The sequence below is a fragment of the Pristiophorus japonicus genome, unplaced genomic scaffold, assembly GCF_044704955.1.
Source record: "Pristiophorus japonicus isolate sPriJap1 unplaced genomic scaffold, sPriJap1.hap1 HAP1_SCAFFOLD_773, whole genome shotgun sequence".
NCBI classification, from domain to species: Eukaryota; Metazoa; Chordata; class Chondrichthyes; family Pristiophoridae; genus Pristiophorus; species Pristiophorus japonicus.
This window is the reverse complement of record NW_027254690.1, coordinates 101,638-124,118: the sequence shown is the minus strand read 5'-3', so window position 1 is coordinate 124,118 and position 22,481 is coordinate 101,638. Positions and strand designations below refer to the sequence as shown.

The window sequence follows — 22,481 nt, the reverse complement described above, 5'->3', positions numbered from 1 at the left end:
ATACATGACATCACCTCCCCCCTAAAGTCTTATTGGGATCACAGGTTGAGTCTCTCTGGTGGTTTACGCTCTCTTGTAGAGCGCCTGAGTTGGGGCTCCGGTTGTTGGGCGCTGGCCTGAGTGTCTGCTGTTTGCAATGCCTCAGGCCTATCCAGACTGCCCACAGTGACTGGGCTCTCCTCCCTTTGGTTCCGGTGTTCGATCACCTGTGGTGGAGTGAACTCTACATCGTGTTCTTCCTCTGCTTCTTCTATGGGATTGCTGAACCTTCTTTTTGTTTGATCCACGTGTTTGCGGCAGATTTGTCCATTGGTAAGTTTAACTACCAGAATCCTATTTCCCTCTTTGGCAATCACAGTGCCTGTGAGCCATTTGGGCCCTGCAGCGTAGTTGAGGACAAAAACACGGTCATTTACATCAAAAGATCACGCCCTCGCATTCCTGTCATGGTAGTCATATTGTGACTGGCGCCTGCTCTCGACAATTTCTTTCATGGTGGGGTGTATAAGGGATAACCGGGTTTTGAGCGTCCTTTTCATTAGCAGCTCTGCAGGTGGAACCCCTGTGAGCGAGTGTGCTCGGGATCTATTAGCCAACAGGAGGCGTGATAAGCATCCCCTGTTTGATTATCTGCACTGCTCATTCTGCTTTGCCGTTTGAGGCCGGCTTGAACGGTGCCGTTCTGACATGGTTAATTACATTGCCTGCCATGAAGTCCTGGAATTCAGTGCTTGTGAAGCACGGGCCATTGTCGCTGACCAAGATGTCCGGTAGACCGTGGGCGACGAACATTGCCCGTAGACTTTCTACCGTGGCAGAGGGTGTGTTTGAATTTAAAATGTCACACTCGATCCATTTGGAGTAGGCATCTACTACAATCAAAAAAATTTTTCCCATGAAAGGACCTGCGTAGTCCACATGGATGCGTGACCAAGGTTTGGCAGGCCAGGACCAAGGGCTAAGGTGGGCTTCCCTGGGCGCATTGCCCAGCTGGACACACGTGTTGCACCTGTGAACACAAAGTTCCAGATCTGCGTCTATCCCTGGCCACCAAACGTGTGACCTGGCAATTGCCTTCATCATGACAATGCGCGGGTGCTCATTGTGGAGTTCTCTGATGGACACCTCTCTGCCCATCTGGGGCATGACTACGCGGTTTCCCCACAGTAGGCAATCGGCCTGAATTGAGAGTTCATCCCTGCGCATGTGAAATGGTTTAAATTCCTCAGGGCATGTCCTGTACATGGTTACCCAGTCCCATTCAGGACACATTTCTTGACTAGAGACAATAGCGGGTCACTATTTGTCCAGACTTTAATCTGACGGGCTGTCACGGGTGAGCCTTCGCTTCCGAAAGCTTCAACAGCCGTGACCATCTCAGCAGCATGCTCGGTAGCCCCTTCAGTGGTGGCTAGTGGGAGCCTGCCCGGTCTGTGCCGAATTGTATAGTCATAGGCGGCTAACATGAGTGCCCACCTCTGTATGCGGGCCGATGCGTTTGCATTTATGGCCTTGTTGTCGGCCAAAAGGGACGTTAGCAGTTTGTGATCTGTCTCCAGCTCAAATTTCCTGCCAAACAGGTACTGGTGCATTTTCTTTATCGCATTTACACATGTGAGCGCCTCCTTTTCTACCATCCCGTAGCCCCTTTCTGCCTGGGACAGACTTCTGGAGGCATAAGCTACTGGCTGTAACTGACCCTTGGCATTGACATGCTGCAACACACACCCGACACCATAGGACGACGCATCGCACGTTAACACAAGTTTCTTACATGGGTCATATAGCGTTAACAGATTGTTGGAACATAACAAATTGCGTGCTCTATCAAAAGCCCTTTCCTGACCCATTTGCGACCTTTGCGTAGGAGCACGTGTAGCAGCTCTAGCAGCGTGCTCAATTTGGGAAGAAAGTTACCAAAATAGTTCAGGAGCCCCAGGAATGAACGCAGCTCCGTCGTGTTACGGGGTCTGGGTGCTCACTGGATCGCTTCCATCTTGGACGCAGTAGGGCTGATCCCGTCTGCTGCTACCCTCATCCCCAGGAATTCTACCTCTGGAGCTAGGAAGACGCACTTCGCCTTTTTCAGTCGCAGCCCTACCCGGTCCAGACTGCGTAGCACCTCCTCCAGGTTGTGGAGGTGTTCTTCAGTATCGTAGCCCGTGATGAGGATGTCGTCCTGAAAAACCACCGTCCCTGGAATCGACTTGAGGAGGCTTTCCATATTTCGTTGGAAGATCTCGGCGGCTGAGCGAATCCAGAACGGACATCTGTTGTACTCAAACAACCCCTTGTGTGTCGTGATGGTGGTCAGCTTCTTCGACTCACTCGCCAGCTCCTGGGTCATGTAAGCTGAGGTCAGGTCCAATTTTGAAAAAAGTTTGCCACCGGATAGCATCGCAAAGAGGTCCTCCGCTCTCGGTAGTGGGTACTGGTCTTGGAGTGACACCCGATTGATGGTGGCCTTGTAATCACCACATATCCTGACCGACCCATCCGCCTTGAGCACCGGTACAATCGGGCTCGCCCAGTCACTGAATTCGACTGGCGAGATGATGCCTTCCCTCAGCAGGCGGTCCAATTCGCCTTCTATCTTTTCCCGCATCACGTATGGCACCGCTCTGGCCTTGTGGTGTACTGGCCTGGCGTCCGGGTTTATGTGAATCACTACCTTGGCCCCCATGAAAGTGCTAATGCCGGGTTGAAATAATGAGTCAAATTTGTCCAGGATCTGTGAGCATGATACTCGCTCCACAGAGGAAATTGCATTGACATCGCCCCATTTTCAGTTCATGACAGCAAGCCAACTCCTCCCCAGTAGTGCGGGACCATCCCCTGGGGCAACCCAGAGTGGCAACCTGCTCTCCGAATCTTTGTGGGTCACGACTACCGTGGCCGGAATGATCTACTTTGTATATGTCCGTAGCTGTGCGTCAATCGGTGATAATTTTGGCCTCCTGGCCTTGGACGGCCACAACTTTTCGAACTGTTTTATACCCATCAGGGACTGGCTGGCCCCCGTGTCTAACTCCATTGATACTGGGATGCCATTGAGGAGCACTTTCATCATTATCGGTGGCGTCCTGGTGTATGAACTGTATGCGTGCTCCACATGAACTCGCTGAACTTCAGCTTCCAGCGATTTCCCCCAGCGTTCATTTCTGCAATTTCTGCAGGTATTTTGCTCATCTCTGCAAACTCCGCCTGAGTGTGTGCCTTCACGCCTCCAACATGAGCTGTTGTTGGAAACAAAAGGTCCCTTGCCAGTCGATCGCCCCTGACTGCCCCTGTGACTGTCCTTGAGTGCGCCATTAACAGATGTTGATGGCCCCATTACTGGCCGCATTGTCCCTTGAATGGCATGAATTGCCGTTCAGCTTGCCATTGTCTCTGTCGAACTCTCCCTCTGGGTTCGACTACATGTTGGGGCATGCCCGATTGCCCTTGTCTGCCTGGAGAACTGTGTGCTGCTTTAACCATGTTGAATCTCTGTCCCAACCATTCCTTAACACAGTACCTCTCATCTGTTCTGCTAGTGGCCATGCTCGCGTGGTTTAAATCCCAGTTTCTCGTCGCCATCGATACGTCCTTACTATACAGTATAGATGCACACGCGGCCCATGCTTGAGAGAAGGTCAGTCTGTGACCTGTCCTTTATTCCTTAGCACTCAAGTGATGGAAGTGGGTGGAGCTTCCCCTTTTATACCTGAAGGTCCAGGTTAGGAGTGTCTCCCACAAGTTCACCACCTAGTGGTCATTGTTCTCACAATGTACAACTTAGGTCAGATTATACATGGGTTACAATGCTGGTTGAATACATGACAGCTATCGTACCCTCTACTCTCTTGTACAGTATATATTGATCACCTATGCTGAATATGAATAAAGTCTATTCCATATACTCAAGTGTGTCGTGCTTACTCGAAGCATGTCGTTGTGAACCAGAGGAAGGAGGTTGACTAACAGTTTATCCAACATTGCTCCTTACCTGTGAAGATTGGCCAGGCTTGAAAACACACAGGGGTCAGAAAACCTGTTGTCATCCAGCATCAGAACCTCAAGTGCACGAAACCTCGGCATGGCTTGTTCGGACCTGCGCACACACACCGTAATAAGAAATCCTCAATGAGCACATCAGCATATTTTAGCTATGAGGAAAGACTGGATAGGCTGGGTTTGATTTTTTTTGGAACAGAGGAGGCCGAGGAGAGACCTGATTGAGGTGTATAAAATTATGAGGGGCCTAGATAGAGTGGATAGGAAAGACCTATTTCCCTTGGCAGAGGGGTCAACAACCAGGGGACATAGATTTAAAGTAATTGGTAGGAGGTTTAGAGGGGATTTGAGGGGAAATTGTTTCACCCAGAGCGTGGTGGGGGTCTAGAACTCACTGCCTGAAAGTGTGGTAGAGGCAGAAACCCTCACCACATTTAAAAAGTACTTGGATATGTACTTGAAGTGCTGTAGCCTACAGAGCTACGGACCAAAAGCTGGAAAGTGGGATTAGGCTGGGTAGTTCTTTCGGCCGGCGCGGACATGATGGGCCGAATGGCCTCTTTCCGCGCTGTAAATGTCTATGATTGTATGTGTGTGTGAGAGGTGAGGGAATGGGAGAGAATAATAACAGGTGTATTCTGCAGCCCGGCTGGTTCAGCACTGGACTCTATCTCTCTCATAGACCGCATGGGTTCAAGCTCGGCTCTGTTGGGGACCACGGAGCTCACCTGATCTCCAGGACCATGGGCACACACACAGGCAGACAGTCCCTCCCTCCCTTCCCTTAAACATGGAACACAACCTGAGGCACATGCTGCAAGGTGGCACTTTCTGCTTTAAAAAAAAAACACAGCGATAGTTCCGTTCTGTAAATTTCTATGATTCTACGATCAGACCACATTGGCAACCTTCACTGTTTCTCCTTATTTACTCTATCAAAACCCCGAATCATTTTGAACACATCTATCAAGTCTGCCCATAACCTTCTTTTGGAAACATACCAATCCAAGGGATCAAAGGGAACCGTCAGGTCTGGGGGAAGCGAGTCCAGATCATTGCCGGTCAGATGGAGGGTTTTGAGTTGAGGAAGGATTCCCAGTTCCAGAATATCCTGGTGAGTCAGGTTGTTGTAGGATAGATTCAGGACCTGAAACATGTCAGCACAAATTTAAAGATTGCGTATCATCGTTGTCGTCATTATCATCGTAGGCAGTCCCTCGTATCGAGGATGACTTGTTTCCACGCCAAAAAGGGATGAGTTTACAGGTATTTCAATGAAGGACCTAATATTCCGGATCCTGAACTACACGTTGAAGGGTGGAAGATGCCTATGCGTGGATTTTTTTAACGTATGCTGGTCGTTGCACCCCAGCCATCACACGGGCTTGACAGAGCTAGGTCTTGGTCCAGTGGCAAGGATTATCCAAAACGACTGGAAACCTGCTCTGTTGCACGGACCTAGTGCGCACACATATCGTAGTGTGGGCTGGCCCGTGCTGCCCCAGGGTCCTCACCTCTTCTGGGCCCCGAACTCACGCCTCTCCTGGGCCTACTCCTGCACCCATGATAATTACTGTACCTTTATTGCATGCGTTCCTAATTTCTTGTTTGATGCTGTCCCCAACCTTACTACTAGTGTTCGGTGGTCTGTACACAACTCCCACTAGCGTTTTCTGCCCCTTGGTATTCCGTAGCTCCACCCATACCGATTCCACATCATCCAAGCTAATGCTACTATTACATTACTATTGCATTAAGGTGCGGCGGCCCCGGGAGCAGCGTGGAGGCCCCAACCTGCGTGAGAACACCAGCGTAGAATTACATAGAATACACAGCACAGAAACAGGCCGTTCAGCTTGTTCATGCTGAGCCTAAAGATAGCAGACAATCCGGAGAATCTTTCGCCGACAACAAAGTGATACAGAAAATGAGACAATCAGCAGAGAGATTGATAGAATAGGACATTGCATTTTTTTTTTATTCGTTCACAGAATGTGAACATCGCTGGCAAGGCCGGCATTTATTATCCATCCCTAACTGCCCCTTGAGAAGATGGTGTTGAGCGCCTTGTGAACTGTTGCAGTCCGCGTGAAGGCACTCCTACTGTGCTGACCTGGTTGTAGCGGTTCGTGGCTTGCTAGGCCATTTCAGAGGGCAATTATGAGTCTTGAGTCACATATCGGCCAGAGCAGGCCAGGACGGCTGATTTCCTTCCCTGAAGGACATTAGTGAACCAGGTGGGCTTTTACGACAATCTGATAGTTTCATGGTCACCATTACTGTCACTAGCGTTTTTTTTTTCAATTCCAGATTTATTTAATTAACTGAATTAAAATTCCCCCAGCTGCTGTGGTGGGATTCTGAACTCATGCCTCTGGATCATTAGTGCAGGCCTCTGGATTATTGGTCCAGTAACATAACCACCATGCTGCCATACCTCCTGCCCTGAACAGGAGGGCTGATACATTAGTTACCAAACTAAGAGAAGCCCATAAAATTCCCACTGTCACTTGGCCCAAGAGGTGCATCTGTCGGCTCTTTTACTGTCGCTTAGTACCAACATACGTACAGTGAAGGGCAGGTAAAGACCATCTGGTCCATCGAGCTCGTCCCTCACAATTGCCACACCTTGTGGGCAAGTCATGCGTTTCCCAGGGACAAAACCTAACCGCAATGCCATACCTCTAAGTGGGGGAAATCTCTAGTGGTCAGACACAGATTCTGCACTCCATTCACGGTAAGGTCCAGTTCTCGGATAGCTGGAAACAGGTTAAACGGTTCTGAAAGCAACAAAGAAGCAAATGATTATACACACACACACACACACACACACACACGTCATATGCACGCACACATATGCATGGGCACATGAACACCTCACGGGGAATATGATCATGTCGCATGGGCACGTGATCACGTCACGGGGCACATGAACATGTCACGGGGGCACGTGATCACGTCACGGGGCACGTGATCACGTCAGGGGCACGTGATCACGTCACGGTGCACATGATCACGTCGCATGGGCACGTGATCACGTCAGAGGGCACATGAACACATCACGGGGGCACATGATCACGTCAGGGGGCACATGAATATGTCACGGGGGCACGTGATCATGTCACGGGGGCACATGCACTCACAGTTTCTTTATGCAAGGTGACACTCTTTTCTTACCTTTCTTTCTTTCAGTGGGAATATCTTTCTACCAAAGTCTCCCTCTTGTTTTCCTGCAATTTTTCTCCGGTGCCCAGTCTGACACCTTCACCCAATGCACCCTACCACTGGCATTAGTAGGCACCTGGGCTCACCCAGGGGTGACTCCGCTGTCTGATGTTCCACCCCCCCGCCCCCGCCCCAGCCACCACCTCTGGCAGAGGCCACGTGCCACAATGGGGGGCAGGGGGGGGGGTCTGGAACCTGTGATTAAAAGGTATCCTTTCCCTTTCCTCCCTGGAACCTCCCCGTGGTTAAACCCGTGAGCTGGGATGAGGGCGAGAACGTCCCAAGGTAAATAGCTCCCAGTCTGATCTTCTCTCTCTCCCTCGTAGGGAAGTTCCCAAGCCTCTGCTTGGCTACTCCCGACAGCTGAGATTAGGGCATCTCCATGCTGGGGAGGAGGAGTATCACATAGAATGACATCGAATTTACCGCACAGAAACAGGCCATTCGGCCCATCTGGTCCGTGCCGGTGTTTATGCTCCACACCAGCCTCCTCCCACCCTCTTCATCGCCCACCCCCCCCCCCCCCCCCCCATCAGCATATCCTTCTATTCTTTTCTCGCTTGTGTTTATCTAACACATAAGATATACGGAACAGAAACAGGCCATTTGGCCCAACCAGTCCATGCCGGCGTTTATGCTAAACCTTTATTGCCCTTTCAGGCAATGCATTCCACTCGAGCCTCCGCCCATCTTTCCCCATCTAAATCTATCAGCATAACCCTCTATTCCCTTCTCCCTCATATGCTTGTCTAGCCTCCTCTTAAATGCATCGATACTATTCGCCTCAACCAAGGGAAAATGTGGCAGCGAGTTCCACATTTTCACCACTCTCTGGATAAAAAAGTTTCTCCTGAATTCACTAATGGATTTATTAGTGACTATCTTATATTGATGGCCCCTAGTTCTGGTCGCCCCTACAAGTGGGAACACCTTCTCTACATCTACCCTATCGAAATCCTTTCATAAATTTAAGGTCACCCCTCAGCCCTCATCCTTCTCTTTTCTATCTTTCCTGATAATTATAACCTCTCAGTCTTAGTTCTGGCAACACATAACAGACTGTGGCTCGGTGCAATCATCTCACTGAATAAATAGGCCCGGATCTTCCTTAACTCTCTCTTAACTGAAGAAGACACTTTAGATTAAATGTTCCAGTGGCAGAGAATCTCGATAGCAAAAATCAGAAATTCACGACACGCCGCTGGTGATTTTCCAATACGTGCTGCCGGTGAGAAATGATTCCTTGCCATCGATGTGCATTATCCACTTTTGTAACTTGATCTAGACTTGACTATTCCAACACACTCCTGGCTGGTCTCCCACATTCTACCCCACGTAAACCTGAGGTGATCCAAAACTCGGCAACCCATGTCCTAACTCGTTCCAAGTTCCGCTCACCCATCACCCCCTGTGCTCGCTGCCCCGTGGCCTAACTCACACCAAGTCCCGCTCACCTATCACCCCTTGTGCCCGCTGACCGACATTGCTCCAGGTTAAGCAATGCCTCAATTTCAAAATTCTCATCCTTGTTTACAAATCCCTCCATGGCCTCGCCCCTCCCTATCTCGGTAATTTCCTTCAGCCTCACAACCCCTCCAAGATATCTGCGCTGATCCCTGATTATAATCGCTCAAGCATCGGTGGCCGTGCCTTCTGTTGCCTAGGCCCCAAGCTCAGGGACTCTCTGCCTAAACCTATCCGCCTCTCTACCTCTTGTTCCTCCTTAATGCCTACCTCTTTGACCAAGCGTTTGATCATCTGCCGGAATTCCTTCTCATGTAGCTTGGTGTCAAATGGTTTGTCCCCGAATACTCCTGTGAAGCGCCTTGGGATGTTTTACTATGCTAAAGGCGCTATATAAATACAAGCTGTTGTTGTTTTGTGTCCAAGTCACTTTGTTCACTTTAGTTCCCCCCCACCACCGCCCCGGCCCTCCCTCCGTTCTTCTCCACCCATTTCCACCCTGCCTCAGCCCATCCGCTGCTGAAACCCTTGTTGCGTCGAATTCGCTAGATGTTCGAAAGATCAAACAAATAGGTTCGCAATTTTCCTTTTCGGGTTCCCACAGTATGTTTAATCTGAACAAAAGACTATGACACTAGATTCACAAGCCAACTTATCTTTAATAAATGCTTTAACAAACACTGCTCATTGGGTACTACAGAATATGGGACTCACAACCTATATAGATATTACCCAATTCGGTCCGAGGTGATCAGTCTCCGTCTGACTTCAGCTTGGGGATTCAACCCCAGGTTCCTGCTGTCGAGTGTTGCTGCTAGGTTCTCGCTAACTTCCTCCAAACCTTGTCTCTAGTTATACCCTTTCTTCTCTCAGTTAAACACGTGTCGGCTTCGACAGATTCTGCTGACATTTCAACTTTGTACATATAGATCCTTCTGTTATCATAACCCTGTCTTGCCTCCATGAGTTATTACTAATGTCGGTGCCTTCGTTACTGGTGTGTGCCCCATCCATATCTTGATCAGTTCGGTCTTTCTTCATCCCTTCCCACCCCCTGCTGTTCCTACAGTGTGTTTCTGCTAAGGTAAACTTCCCCTCCCATTTGGTCACATCTGTTATTCCTGCAACTGACCTTTTGTTCGTTCACTAGCGTTTATAGGGACCCTGTTAACTGATATCCATTATTCAAACACTATCTCTTACACATGGTGACTCCTTTGAATTTGGCTTTACTATTCTGCAGCTTTTATCCTTCACCCTGAGGTCAGTGCCTGCTGTTTACAGTGCAAGAGACTCTGAGTCTACAGGTTTAACCTCAAGCCTGAGCTAAATTCTTATTAATCGTGAATTCTTTCTGATATTTCCACACCCTCATCAATGCTTTTGTTACCTCAAGACTCGACTATTCCAACGCTCTCCTGGCCAACCTCCCATGCTCCACCCTCCATAAATATCGCCTCATCTAAAGCTCTGCTACCCATGTCCGAACTCGCACCGAGTCCTGCTCATCCATTACCCCTGGGCACGCTGACCTACATTGTCTCCCGGTCCGGCAAAGCCACAAATGTTAAATTCTTCACCCTTGTGTTCAAGTCCCTCCGTGGCCTCGCCCCTCCCTATCTCTGTAACCTCCTCCCAGCCCTACAACCCTTCGAGATCTCTGCGCTCGTCCAATTCTGGCCTCTTGCAAATCCCCGATTTCCATTGCCCCACCATTGGTGGCCGTGCCTTCAGCTACCTGGGCCCCAAGCTCTGGAATTCCTGTAATGCACCTTGGTACGTTTTACTGCGTCAAAGGCTCTATATCAATACAACTTGTTGTTCTCCCGCAGACAGAGGTTCAGAAACCAGAATTGGAGGAATGCAGAGATCTCGGAGGGTTGGAGCAGAGGTACAGCCTCACGGGTAGTGACAGCTCTCCAGTACCTCACTGCAGCGGCCATCCTTCACTCGAGTGTTGGCTGACTGTTCACCTGTGGGGGGGGCCTCACTGCCATGCCCGGTTCTGCTCTCACGCACACGTACATTTTGCAGCAGTAGTCACTGTATAGCTAACAGGAGCAGGGCCTAGGGGTGATCTTTCCCTCCCTTGCCCAGGGCTGCTAAGAAAACCATTTTAATTTTAATTAATTGATTCTTACCAAAAGGTAAATGGTTCGCTGCCGCATGTATATAAGCCACACTGTCAAACAACTTAAAATCTTCTTCAATAACCTGAAGAACACAGAGTGGAGAGAACAAAAAATGCTTACAAAAATATAGTTTAAAACAATGTGGATTTATTATAAGGCTTCTTCGGCAGCACCTCCCAAACCCACGACCTCTACCGCCTAGAAGGACAAGGGCAGCAGGCGCATGGGAACACCACCACCTCCACGTTCCCCTCCCAGTCACACACCATCCTGACTTGGAAATATAATCGGCCGTTCCTTCATCGTCGCTGGCTCACAATCCTGGAACTCCCTCCCTAACAGCACTGTGGGAGCACCTTCACCACACGGACTGCAGCGGTTCAAGAAGGCGGCTCACCACCACTTTCTCAAGGGGCAATTAGGGATGGGCAATAAATGCCAGCCTTGCCAGCGACGCCCGCATCCTGTGAATGAATTTTTTTAAATGGTTTCCATTTTTAAGGGAGGTTTGTTGTACATCACGATGATCTGCTTGTTTCCTCACTGATAACAGTGCAAAGATCTGGCTATGTCAGAAGTTTGTTAATGATTGAGTTTCACCATTAGAAGGCTATAAACATCGAGCAGTTACAAAGGTCGGTGCCTCACACAGTGCAAGAGTTGCGGGACCGACATCAGGGCGCTGTGTAGTACTGAGGGAGTGCTGCATTGTCAGAGGTGCCGTCTTTTGGATGAGACGTTAAACCGAGGCACCGCCTGCCCTCTCAGGTGGGCGTAAAAGATCCACAACACTATTTTGAAGAAGAGCAGGGGAGTCCTGGCCAACATTTATCCCTCAACCAACACCTAAAACAGATTATCCGGTCATTATCACATTGCTGTGTGTGGGAGCTTGCTGTGCGCAAATTGGCTGCCGTGTTTCCCACATTACAACAGTGACTACACTTCAAAAAGTGCTTCATCGCCTGTAAAGCGATTTGGGACCTCCGGTGGTCATGAAAGGTGCTGTAGAAATACAAGTTTTTTCTTTTCTTTCTGTGGGAACTTATAGCAAGTCCTGCACCTGTAACAGTATAGCAAAAGTTAAGGGCCGAAGTGAGGAAGTTGTGGGATCTCACTGAGCCCCGCACCATGTGACAGCAGTAGAAGAGTTAAGGGCCCCAGATCAGGAGGAGGAGAGCGATTGGAAGCTGGCAGGAGAAAGGGATAACCGATTCGATGACTAGTACTCTGACCAGGAGCTATCATGACCGTAACTATAATGTATGCACCTGCGAGTATCTGAGTACCTGAGACTTGCTTCCACTCCCAAAGTGAGTTCTCTGATGGCTGAACAGTCCAATACGAGAGCCACAGACCCTGTTACAGGTGGGACAGACATTCGTCGATGGAAGGGGTCAGTGGGGCTGGTTTGCCACATGTTCCTTCCGCTGCCTGCGCTTGGCCTCGTCATGCTCTTTGCGTTGAGAAACGAAGAGCTCAGTGCCCTCCCAAATGCACTTTCTCCACCTCGGGCGGTCTTCGGCCAGGGTCTCCCAGGTGTCAGTGGTGATTTCACACTTTACCAGGGAGGCTTTGAGGGTGTCCTTGTAACATTTCCGCTGCCCACCTTTGGCTCGTTTACCGTGAAGGAGCTCCGCATAAAGTATTTGCTTAGGGAGTCTTGTATCTGGCATGCGAACTATGTGGCCTGCCCAGCGAAGCTGATCGAGTGTGGTCAGTGCTTCAATACTGGAGATGTTAGTCTGGACGAGGACACTGATATTGGTGCGCCTGTCCTCCCAAGGGATTTGCAGGATCTTGCGGAGACATCGTTGGTGATATATCTCCAGCGACTTGAGGTGCCTTCTATACATCGTGTATGCCTCAGATCCATGGACAGTGTATAGAACGGTGTACAGAAGTATGCTCACAGGCTGATAGAGCTGTTGAGGTTTGAGTGGCTTAGCCAGTCACGTGATGATCACAAGACTCAATAAAACCCCGGCCAGTTGGGTTGGTTGTGAGCCTGGTAGATGAACTGGTAATGTGTAGTGTGATTGTTAAACCTTTTGCTAATAAACCAACTAGTTCTTAATAGCAATGTGTTGCTACAACTTCTTAAGCAAAGAACCCACGAAGCAAATACATTACAGTGACCATCTGGTCAACCTTGTGGTATGATATAAACCACACTCCATTGCTTTTAATAAGGCATCCCTTCAGTTACGTGGAGAGACTGGAGAAGCTGGGGTTGTTCTTCTTAGAGCAGTGAGGAAAGAGGTGTTCAAAATCATGAACGGTTTTAATAGAATAGGGTAAGTCGGAAGAAACTGTGGCAGAAGTCAGTAACCAAAGGACACAGATTTAAGGTGATTGGTCAAAGACTCAAAAGCGACGTGAGGATATATTTTTTAGACGGCGAGTTGTTGTGATCTGGTAGGATGGTGGAAGCATATTCAATAGTAACATTTAAAAGAGAATTGGATAATTACTTGACGGGATAAAAATTACAGGGACATGGGGAAAATGCAGGGGACTGGGACTAATTGGGTGGGCCTCCTTCTGTACTCTATCAAACTATGATTGTATCCCCTACATGCAAGCACACACTTGTGATGTTAACGTTATACGTACGGAATCGAGATCCTGATCACTAATATTCACAACGCACAGATCGGATTGATTATCCACGCAGTGCAGCTGCATCTGTAAAGAACAACAGAGAAGGTGAGAGAAACTGGGGTTGATCCTGGCAGGTTCCATCATCATCATCATCATCATCATAGGCGGTCCCTCGAAATGAGGATGACTTGCATCCACGCCGAAAAGGGATGAGTTCACTGGTGTTTCGATGAAGGATCTAATATTCCGGATCCCGAACTATATGTTGAAGGCTGGAAGATGCCTGTGCGTGGATTTTTTTAACGTGTGGTGGCCGTTGCACACCAGCCACCACACGGGCTTGACAGAGCTTGGTCTTGGTCCAGTGGCAAGGGTTAACCAAGACAACTGGAGACCAGCTCTGCTGCACAGACCTATTGCGCACACATATTGCAGTATGGGCTGGCCCGTGCTGCCCCGGGGCCCTCGCCTCTTCTGGGCCCCGAACTCACGCCACTCCTGGGCCCCGATCACATCCCTCTAAGAACTCTTACCATTCCTTCACCCCTGCTAGCGGGGTGGGCTTGGTTCGCTCACCTCGCCAAGACTCAGGGTCTTTGCTGTTGCCTAGTAGTGGGCAGAGCCACAGATGTGTGTGGCCTCTCTGTCCTCCTTTGAGGACTGCACAATCTTCTGCCTGCTCTCTAACGGTGTTGGGGGGCTGTTCCAGGTCCCGTTTGGGGAACTCGTTGGTTCTGACCTTTCACTCCTGGACATGGCCGAGGTAGCAACTGGGTCTGGGGGCTGGGCCGTCTCCACCCGGGTGGTGAGCAACGGCGGCTGACTGCGCATATTGGCGCCGCTTTCGTTTCCAGGTCCGTGGCGAATAGTGCCATCGGGTGCCTGCAGCGTGGGATAGAGCTGGGGCAGGGTATCAGGATCAGTGCCTTCACCCTCTTGAGGTCGCTGGCCTATAACTTGTGGGGACACCTGGGGCAGGGTATCAGGATCAGCGCCTTTACCCTCCCGAATTCGCTCGCTTGCTACTTTTGGGGACACTCTATTACCGACATCTCATAGAAAGTTGGAAAATAGGTGCAGGAGTAGTCCATTCGGCCCTTCGAGCCTGCACCACCATTCAATAAGATCATGGCTGATCATTCACCTCAGTACCCCATTCCTGCTTTCTCTCCATATCCCTTGATCCCTTTAGCCGTAAGGGCCATATCTAACTCCCTCTTGAATATATCCAATGAACTGGCATCAACAACTCTCTGCAGTAGAGAATTCCACAGGTTAATAACTCTCTGAGTGAAGAAGTTTCTCCTCATCTCAGTCCTAAATGGTTTACCCTTTATCCTTAGACTGTGACCCCTGGTTCGGGAGTTCCCCAACATTGGGAACATTCTTCCTGCATCTAACCTGTCCAGTCCCATCAGAATTGTATATGTTTCGATGAGATCCCCTCTCATCCTAGGTAAAAAGAGGGATGAGGTCCTACGAAACGAATTTAAGGAGCTAGGAGCTAAATTAAAAAGTAGGACCTCAAAAGTAGTAATCTCGGGATTGCTACCAGTGCCACGTGCTAGTCAGAGTAGGAATCGCAGGATAGCGCAGATGAATACGTGGCTTGATCAGTGGTGCAGCAGGGAGGGATTCAAATTCCTGGGGCATTGGAACCGGTTCTGGGGGAGGTGGGACCAGTACAAACCGGACGGTCTGCACCTGGGCAGGACCGGAACCAATGTCCTAGGGGGAGTGTTTGCTAGTGCTGTTGGGGAGGAGTTAAACTAATATGGCAGGGGGATGGGAACCAATGCAGGGAGACAGAGGGAAACAAAAAGGAGGCAAAAGCAAAAGACAGAAAGGAGATGAGGAAAAGTGGAGGGCAGAGAAACCCAAGGCAAAGAACAAAAAGGGCCACTGTACAGCAAAATTCTAAAAGGAGAAAGGGTGTTAAAAAAACAAGCCTGAAGGCTTTGTGTCTTAATGCAAGGAGTATCCGCAATAAGGTGGATGAATTAACTGTGCAAATAGATGTAAACAAATATGATGTGATTAAGATTACGGAGACGTGGCTCCAGGATGATCAGGGCTGGGAACTCAACATCCAGGGGTATTCAACATTCAGGAAGGATAGAATAAAAGGAAAAGGAGATGGGGTAGCATTGCTGGTTAAAGAGGAGATTAATGCAATAGTTAGGAAAGACATTAACTTGGATGATGTGGAATCTATATGGGTAGAGCTGCAGAACACCAAAGGGCAAAAAACGTTAGTGGGAGTTGTGTACAGACCTCCAAACAGTAGTAGTGATGTTGGGGAGGGCATCAAACAGGAAATTAGGGGTGCATGCAATAAAGGTGCAGCAGTTATAATGGGTGACTTTAATATGCACATAGATTGGGCTAGCCAAACTGGAAGCAATACGGTGGAGGAGGATTTCCTGGAGTGCATAAGGGATGGTTTTCTAGACCAATATGTCGAGGAACCAACTAGGGGGGAGGCCATCTTAGACTGGGTGTTGTGTAATGAGAGAGGATTAATTAGCAATCTCATTGTGCGCGGCCCCTTGGGGAAGAGTGACCATAATATGGTGGAATTCTACATTAGGATGGAGAATGAAACAGTTAATTCAGAGATCATGGTCCAGAACTTAAAGAAGGGTAACTTTGAAGGTATGAGGCGTGAATTGGCTAGGATAGATTGCCGAATGATACTTAAGGGGTTGACTGTGGATGGGCAATGCAGACATTTAGAGACCGCATGGATGAACTATAACAATTGTACATTCCTGTCTGGCGTAAAAATAAAAAAGGGAAGGTGGCTCAACCGTGGCTATCAAGGGAAATCAGGGATAGTATTAAAGCCAAGAAAGTGGCATACAAATTGGCCAGAAATAGCAGTGAACCCGGGGACTGGGAGAAATTTAGAACTCAGCAGAGGAGGACAAAGGGTTTGATTAGGGCAGGGAAAATGGAGTACGAGAAAAAGCTTGCAGGGAACATTAAGGCGGATTGCAAAAGTTTCTATAGATATGTAAAGAGAAAAAGCTTAGTAAAGACAAACGTAGGTCCCCTGCAGTCAGAATCAGGGGAAGTCATAACGTAGAACAAAGAAATGGCAGACCAATTGAACAAGTACTTTGGTTCGGTATTCACTAAGGAGGACACAATCAACCTTCCGGATATAAAAGTGGTCAGAGGGTCTAGTAAGAAGGAGGAACTGAGGGAAATCCGTATTAGTCGGGAAATTGTGTTGGGGAAATTGATGGGATTGAAGGCCGATAAATCCCCAGGGCCTGATGGACTGCATCCCAGAGTACTTAAGGAGGTGGCCTTGGAAATAGCGGATGCATTGACAGTCATTTTCCAACATTCCATAGACTCTGGATCAGTTCCTATGGAGTGGAGGGTAGCCAATGTAACCCCACTTTTTAAAAAAGGAGGGAGAGAGAAAACAGGGAATTATAGACCGGTCAGCCTGACATCAGTAGTCGGTAAAATGATGGAACCAATTATTAAGGATGTCATAGCAGCGCATTTGGAAAGAGGTGACATGATAGGTCCAAGTCAGCATGGATTTGTGAAAGGGAAATCATGCTTGACAAATCTTCTGGAATTTTTTGAGGATGTTTCCAGTAGAGTGGACAAGGGAGAACCAGTTGATGTGGTATATTTGGACTTTCAGAAGGCTTTCAACAAGGTCCCACACAAGAGATTAATGTGCAAAGTTAAAGCACATGGGATTGGGGGTAGTGTGCTGACGTGGATTGAGAACTGGTTGTCAGACAGGAAGCAAAGAGTAGGAGTAAATGGGTACTTTTCAGAATGGCAGGCAGTAACTAGTGGGGTACCGCAAGGTTCTGTGCTGGGGCCCCAGCTGTTTACATTGTACATTAATGATTTAGATGAGGGGATTAAATGTAGTATCTCCAAATTTGCGGATGACACTAAGTTGGGTGGCAGTGTGAGCTGCGAGGAGGATGCTATGAGGCTGCAGAGTGACTTGGATAGGTTAGGTGAGTGGGCAAATGCACCGGGATGGTGGGACTGACCTATCAAGAAAGACTGGATCAACTGGGCTTGTATTCACTGGAGTTCAGAAAAATGAGAGGGGACCTCATAGAAACGTTTATAATTCTGACAGTTTAGACAGGTTAGATGCAGGAAGAATGTTCCCAATGTTGAGGAAGTCCAGAACCAGGGGTCACAGTCTAAGGATAAGGGGTAAGCCATTTAGGACCGAGATGAGGAGAAACCTCTTCACCCAGAGAGTGGTGAACCTGTGGAATTCTCTACCACAGAAAGTAGTTGAGGCCAATTCACTAAATATATTCAAAAGGGAGTTAGATGAAGTCCTTACTACTAGGGGGATCAAGTGGTATGGCGATAAAGCAGGAAGGGGGTACTGAAGTTGCATGTTCAGCCATGACCTCATTGAATGGCGGTGCAGGCTAGAAGGGCTGAATGGCCTACTCCTGCACCTATTTTCTATGTTTCTATGTTTCTATCCTTCTAAACTCCAGTGAATACAGGATCTTATATGTCAGTCCTGCCGTCCCGGGAATCAGTTTGGTGAAACTTCGCTGCACTCCCTCAATAGCAAGAACGTCTTTCCTCAGATTAGGAGACCAAAACTGAACACAATATTCCAGGTGAAGCCTCACCAAGGCCTTGTACAACTGCAGTAAGATCTCCCTGCTCCTATACTCAAATCCCCTAGCTATGAAGGCCAACATACCATTTGCCTTCTTCACCGCCTGCTGTACCTGCATGCCAACTTTCAATGACTGATGTACCATGACACCCAGGACTCGTTGCATCTCCCCTTTTCCTAATCTGCCACCATTCAGATAATATTCTGCCTTCGTGTTTTTGCCACCAAAGTGGATAACCTCACATTTATCCACATTATACTGCATCTGCCATGTATTTGTCCACTCACCTAACCTGTCCAAGTCACCCTGCAGCCTCTTAGTATCCTCCTCACAGCTCACACCGCCAACCAGCTTAGTGTCATCTGCAAACTTGGAGATATTACACAATTCCTTCATCTAAATTATTGATGTATATTGTAAAGAGCTGGGGTCCCAGCACTGCGTCCTGCAGCACTCCACTAGTCACTGCCTGCCATTCTGAAAAGCACCCATTTATCCCGACACTCTGCTTCCTGTCTGCCAACCAGTTCTCTATCCACATCAGTACATTACTCCCAATACCATGTGCTTTAATTTTGCACACCAATCTCTTGTGTGGGACCTAGTCAAAAGCCTTTTGAAAGTCCAAATGCACCACATCCACTGGTTCTCCTTTGTCCACTCTACTAGTTACATCTTCAAAAAATTCTAGAAAATTTGTCAAGCATGATTTCCCTTTCATAAGTACATGCTGACTTGGACCGATCCTGTCACTGCTTTCCAAATGCGCTGCTTTCATCTTTAATAATTGATTCCAACATTTTCCCCACTACTGATGTCAGGCTAACTGGTCTATAATTACCCGTTTTCTCTCTCACTCCTTTTTTAAAAAGTGGTGTTACATTAGCTACCCTGATCCAGAGTCGATAGAATGATCACCAATGCATCCACTATTTCTAGGGCCACTTCCTTAAGTACTCTGGGATGCAGACTATCAGGCCCCGGGGATTTATCGGCCTTCAATCCCATCAATTTCCCTAACACAATTTCCCATCCAATAAGGATTTCTTCAGTTCCTCCTTCTCACTAGAGTCTCGGTCCCCTAGTATTTCCAGAAGGTTATTTATGTCTTCCTTCGTGAAGACAGAACCAAAGTATTTGTTCAACTGGTCTGCCATTTCTTTGTTCCCCATTATAAATTCACCTGAATCTGACTGCAAGGGATCTACATTTGTCTTCACTAATAGTTTTCTCTTCACATATTTTTAGAAGCTTTTGCAGTCAGTTTTTATGTTCCCTGCAAGCTTCCTCTCATACTCTATTTTCCTCCTCCTAATTAAACCCTTTGTCCTCCTCTGCTGAATTCTAAATTTCTCCCAGTCCTCAGGTTTGCTGCTTTTTCTGGCCAATTTATATGCTTCTTCCTTGGATTTAACATTATCCTTAATTTCCCTTGTTAGCCAAGGTTGAGCCACCTTCCCCGTTTTATTTTTACTCCGGACAGGGATGTACAATTGTTGAAGTTCATCCATGGCTAAGACTAGGGTGGCAGAGAGATTGCGCTAACCAAACTGGTAGCAATACGGTGGAGGAGGATTTCCTGGCGTGTATTAGGGATGTGCGAGGCCCCTTGGGGAAGAGATCTATAAATGTTTGCTGTTGCCTATCCACCGTCAACCCTTTAAGTATCATTCGCCAGTCTATTCTAGCCAATTCACGTCTCATACCATCGAAGTTACCTTTTCTTAAGTTCAGGACCCTAGTCTCTGAATTAACTGTGTCACTCTCCATCTTAATAAAGAATTTCTACCATATTATGGTCACTCTTCCCCAAGGGGCCCTGCACAACAAGATTGCTTATTAGTCCTTTCTCATTACACATCACCCAGACTAGGATGGCCAGCCCTCTAGTTGGTTCGTCGACATATTGGTCTAGAAAACCATCCCTAATACACTCATGGAAATCCTCCTCCACCGTATTGCTACCAGTTTGGTTAGCCCAATCTCCCCGCCACCCTAGTCATTGCATTTGGCACAGCCCGAGGATAGGGAATTGGTTAGGGGATAGAAAACAAAGAGTAGGGATAATGGGTATGTACTCCAATTGACTTGTCGTGTTCCCCAGGGATCTGTACTGGGCCCGCAACTTTTCGTTATATTTATCGGTGACTTAGACGAAGCAATAGAGAGCCGTATAGTTTGATGATGACACTATGTCAGTTGGCACAGGACATAGTGCAGATGGGAGCAGAAAGTTGCAAAGGAACAGTGTGTGGGCAAAACAGTGGCAGATGGAGTTCAATGTGAGGTCATCCACGTTGGACTTGATAAAGAAAAATCAGAGTATTTTCTAAATGGTGAGAAGCTCAGAACTGTGGAGGAGCAGAGCGATTTAGGGGGCCACTGCCTCAGGCTGAACCAGACTTAGCACGACCTCAGTGTCCTACCTGACCCTGAGCCAAGCTTCTGACCCGCTATCCTCTCTCTCCATCACCAAAACCGCCTACTTCCACCTCCGTAACTTCGCCCGTCTCTGCCCTGCCTCTGCCCACCTGCTGCTGAAACCCAAAACACTTTCTGCCTGCATCCTTTCCCAAACCAAGTCCCACTCACCCATCACCCCTCTTCTTGCTGATCTACATTAACCCCAATGCTTCCATTTTAAAATATTCATCCTCGTGTTTAAATCCCTTTCATGGCCTCGCCCCGCCCTCTCTCTAAAACCTCTGGAACTGCCCCATCAAACACTCCCAGGGCAGGTACAGCACGGGGTTAGATACAGAGTAAAGCTGCCTCTACACTGTCCCATCAAACACTCCCAGGGCAGGTACAGCACCGGTTAGATACAGAGTAAAGCTCCCTCTACACTGTCCCATCAAACACTCCCAGGGCAGGTACAGCACGGGGTTAGATACAGAGTAAAGCTCCCTCTACACTGTCCCATCAAACACTCCCAGGGCAGGTACAGCACGGGGTTAGATACAGAGTAAAGCTCCCTCTACACTGTCCCATCAAACACTCCCAGGGCAGGTACAGCATGGGGTTAGATACAGAGTAAAGCTCCCTCTACACTGTCCCATCAAACACTCCCAGGGCAGATACAGCACAAGGTTAGATACATAGTAAAGCTCCCTCTACACTGTCCCATCAACACTCCCAGGGCAGGTACAGCACGGGGTTAGATACAGAGTAAAGCTCCCTCTACAATGTCCCATCACACACTCCCAGGGCAGGTACAGCACGGGGTTAGATACAGAGTAAAGCTCCCTCTACACTGTCCCATCAAACACTCCCAGGGCAGATACAGCACAAGGTTAGATACATAGTAAAGCTCCCTCTACACTGTCCCATCAACACTCCCAGGGCAGGTACAGCACGGGGTTAGATACAGAGTAAAGCTCCCTCTACAATGTCCCATCACACACTCCCAGGGCAGGTACAGCACGGGGTTAGATACAGAGTAACGCTCCCTATGCACTGTCCCATCAAACACTCCCAACATGGGATACAGAATAAATCTCGCACTACTTATTTTGAATAATGTGCTTCACCCTTAAGCTAGGGAAATCATTCTCTACACAACTGTTTGATATTTCTATTTCCCTGAGCAGTCTTTGTTTGGACCTTTCTGAGTGAGTTTGGGGGCTTATCACCCTGTGTGGTTCAGCCAGTCAATGCTTTAACAGGCTGAGCCAACAGGGGAGGCTAAAGGCGGTCCCCTCGGCACGACTTTCTCATTCACCTTGAACTGCTTCCAAGGGTAAATGTGTGAGGCGAGCACTGAGCGTTGTTTGTTGGGAGTGGTGTAATGTACGCATCTCGCGAGTATGCTCACAGGTTTGTTGAGCTGTTGAGTTGGGAGTGGCTTAGCCAGTCACGTGATGGTCACAAGACTCAATAAAACCGCGGCCAGTTGGGTTCGGGGGATCCATGATGGGGCAGGTGGTTGTGAGCCTGGTGGATGAACTGGTAATGTGTCGTGTGATTGTTAAACCTTTGCTAATAAACCAACCAGTTCTCAATAGCAATGTGTTGCTATGAATTCTTAAGCAAAGAACCCATGAAGCAAATACATTACAAGTGGGGATTCAGGTTGGAGGGGCAGAGCACTCCACAGGACCTCCCATTTAGGACAGAATAACCTGCACTGATGCCCGAACCTAAATTACTGAAACAGGTTGCAAACTCTGGTTGGAGATATTTCTGGTGGTGTCATCACATGGCCTCCAACCACCCCGCCCCCACACTCCTGCCATTGGGCGGAAAACATGGTAATAACTGCGGCGCCCCTCCTTCCCACGTCAACATTACCCGAATGGTTGATTCCTAACTGTCAGTCAAACATCCTCTTTGCCCCCATGTCTGATTTTGTGGTGTTAGCCATGGCTCAGTGAGCAGCACTCTCACCTCTGGGTCAGAAGGTTGTGGGTTCAAGTCCCACTCC

At 48.4% G+C, this 22,481-nt stretch overlaps 1 protein-coding gene across 2 annotated transcripts in view; it reads right to left on the bottom strand.

Annotated features, from left to right (window-relative positions):
* Positions 1–22,481, bottom strand: part of xrra1 (X-ray radiation resistance associated 1) — a 142,992-nt gene that overhangs the window by 81,204 nt on the left and 39,307 nt on the right. For both annotated transcript variants that reach the window (XM_070874312.1, XM_070874313.1), the window contains 5 exons: positions 13,434–13,505; positions 10,827–10,899; positions 6,679–6,776; positions 4,998–5,143; positions 3,989–4,093 (listed from right to left, as the gene is read on the bottom strand). In XM_070874312.1, the coding sequence (XP_070730413.1) occupies positions 3,989–4,093; positions 4,998–5,143; positions 6,679–6,776; positions 10,827–10,899; positions 13,434–13,505 (494 nt within the window). The remainder of the gene's footprint in view (positions 1–3,988; positions 4,094–4,997; positions 5,144–6,678; positions 6,777–10,826; positions 10,900–13,433; positions 13,506–22,481) is intronic.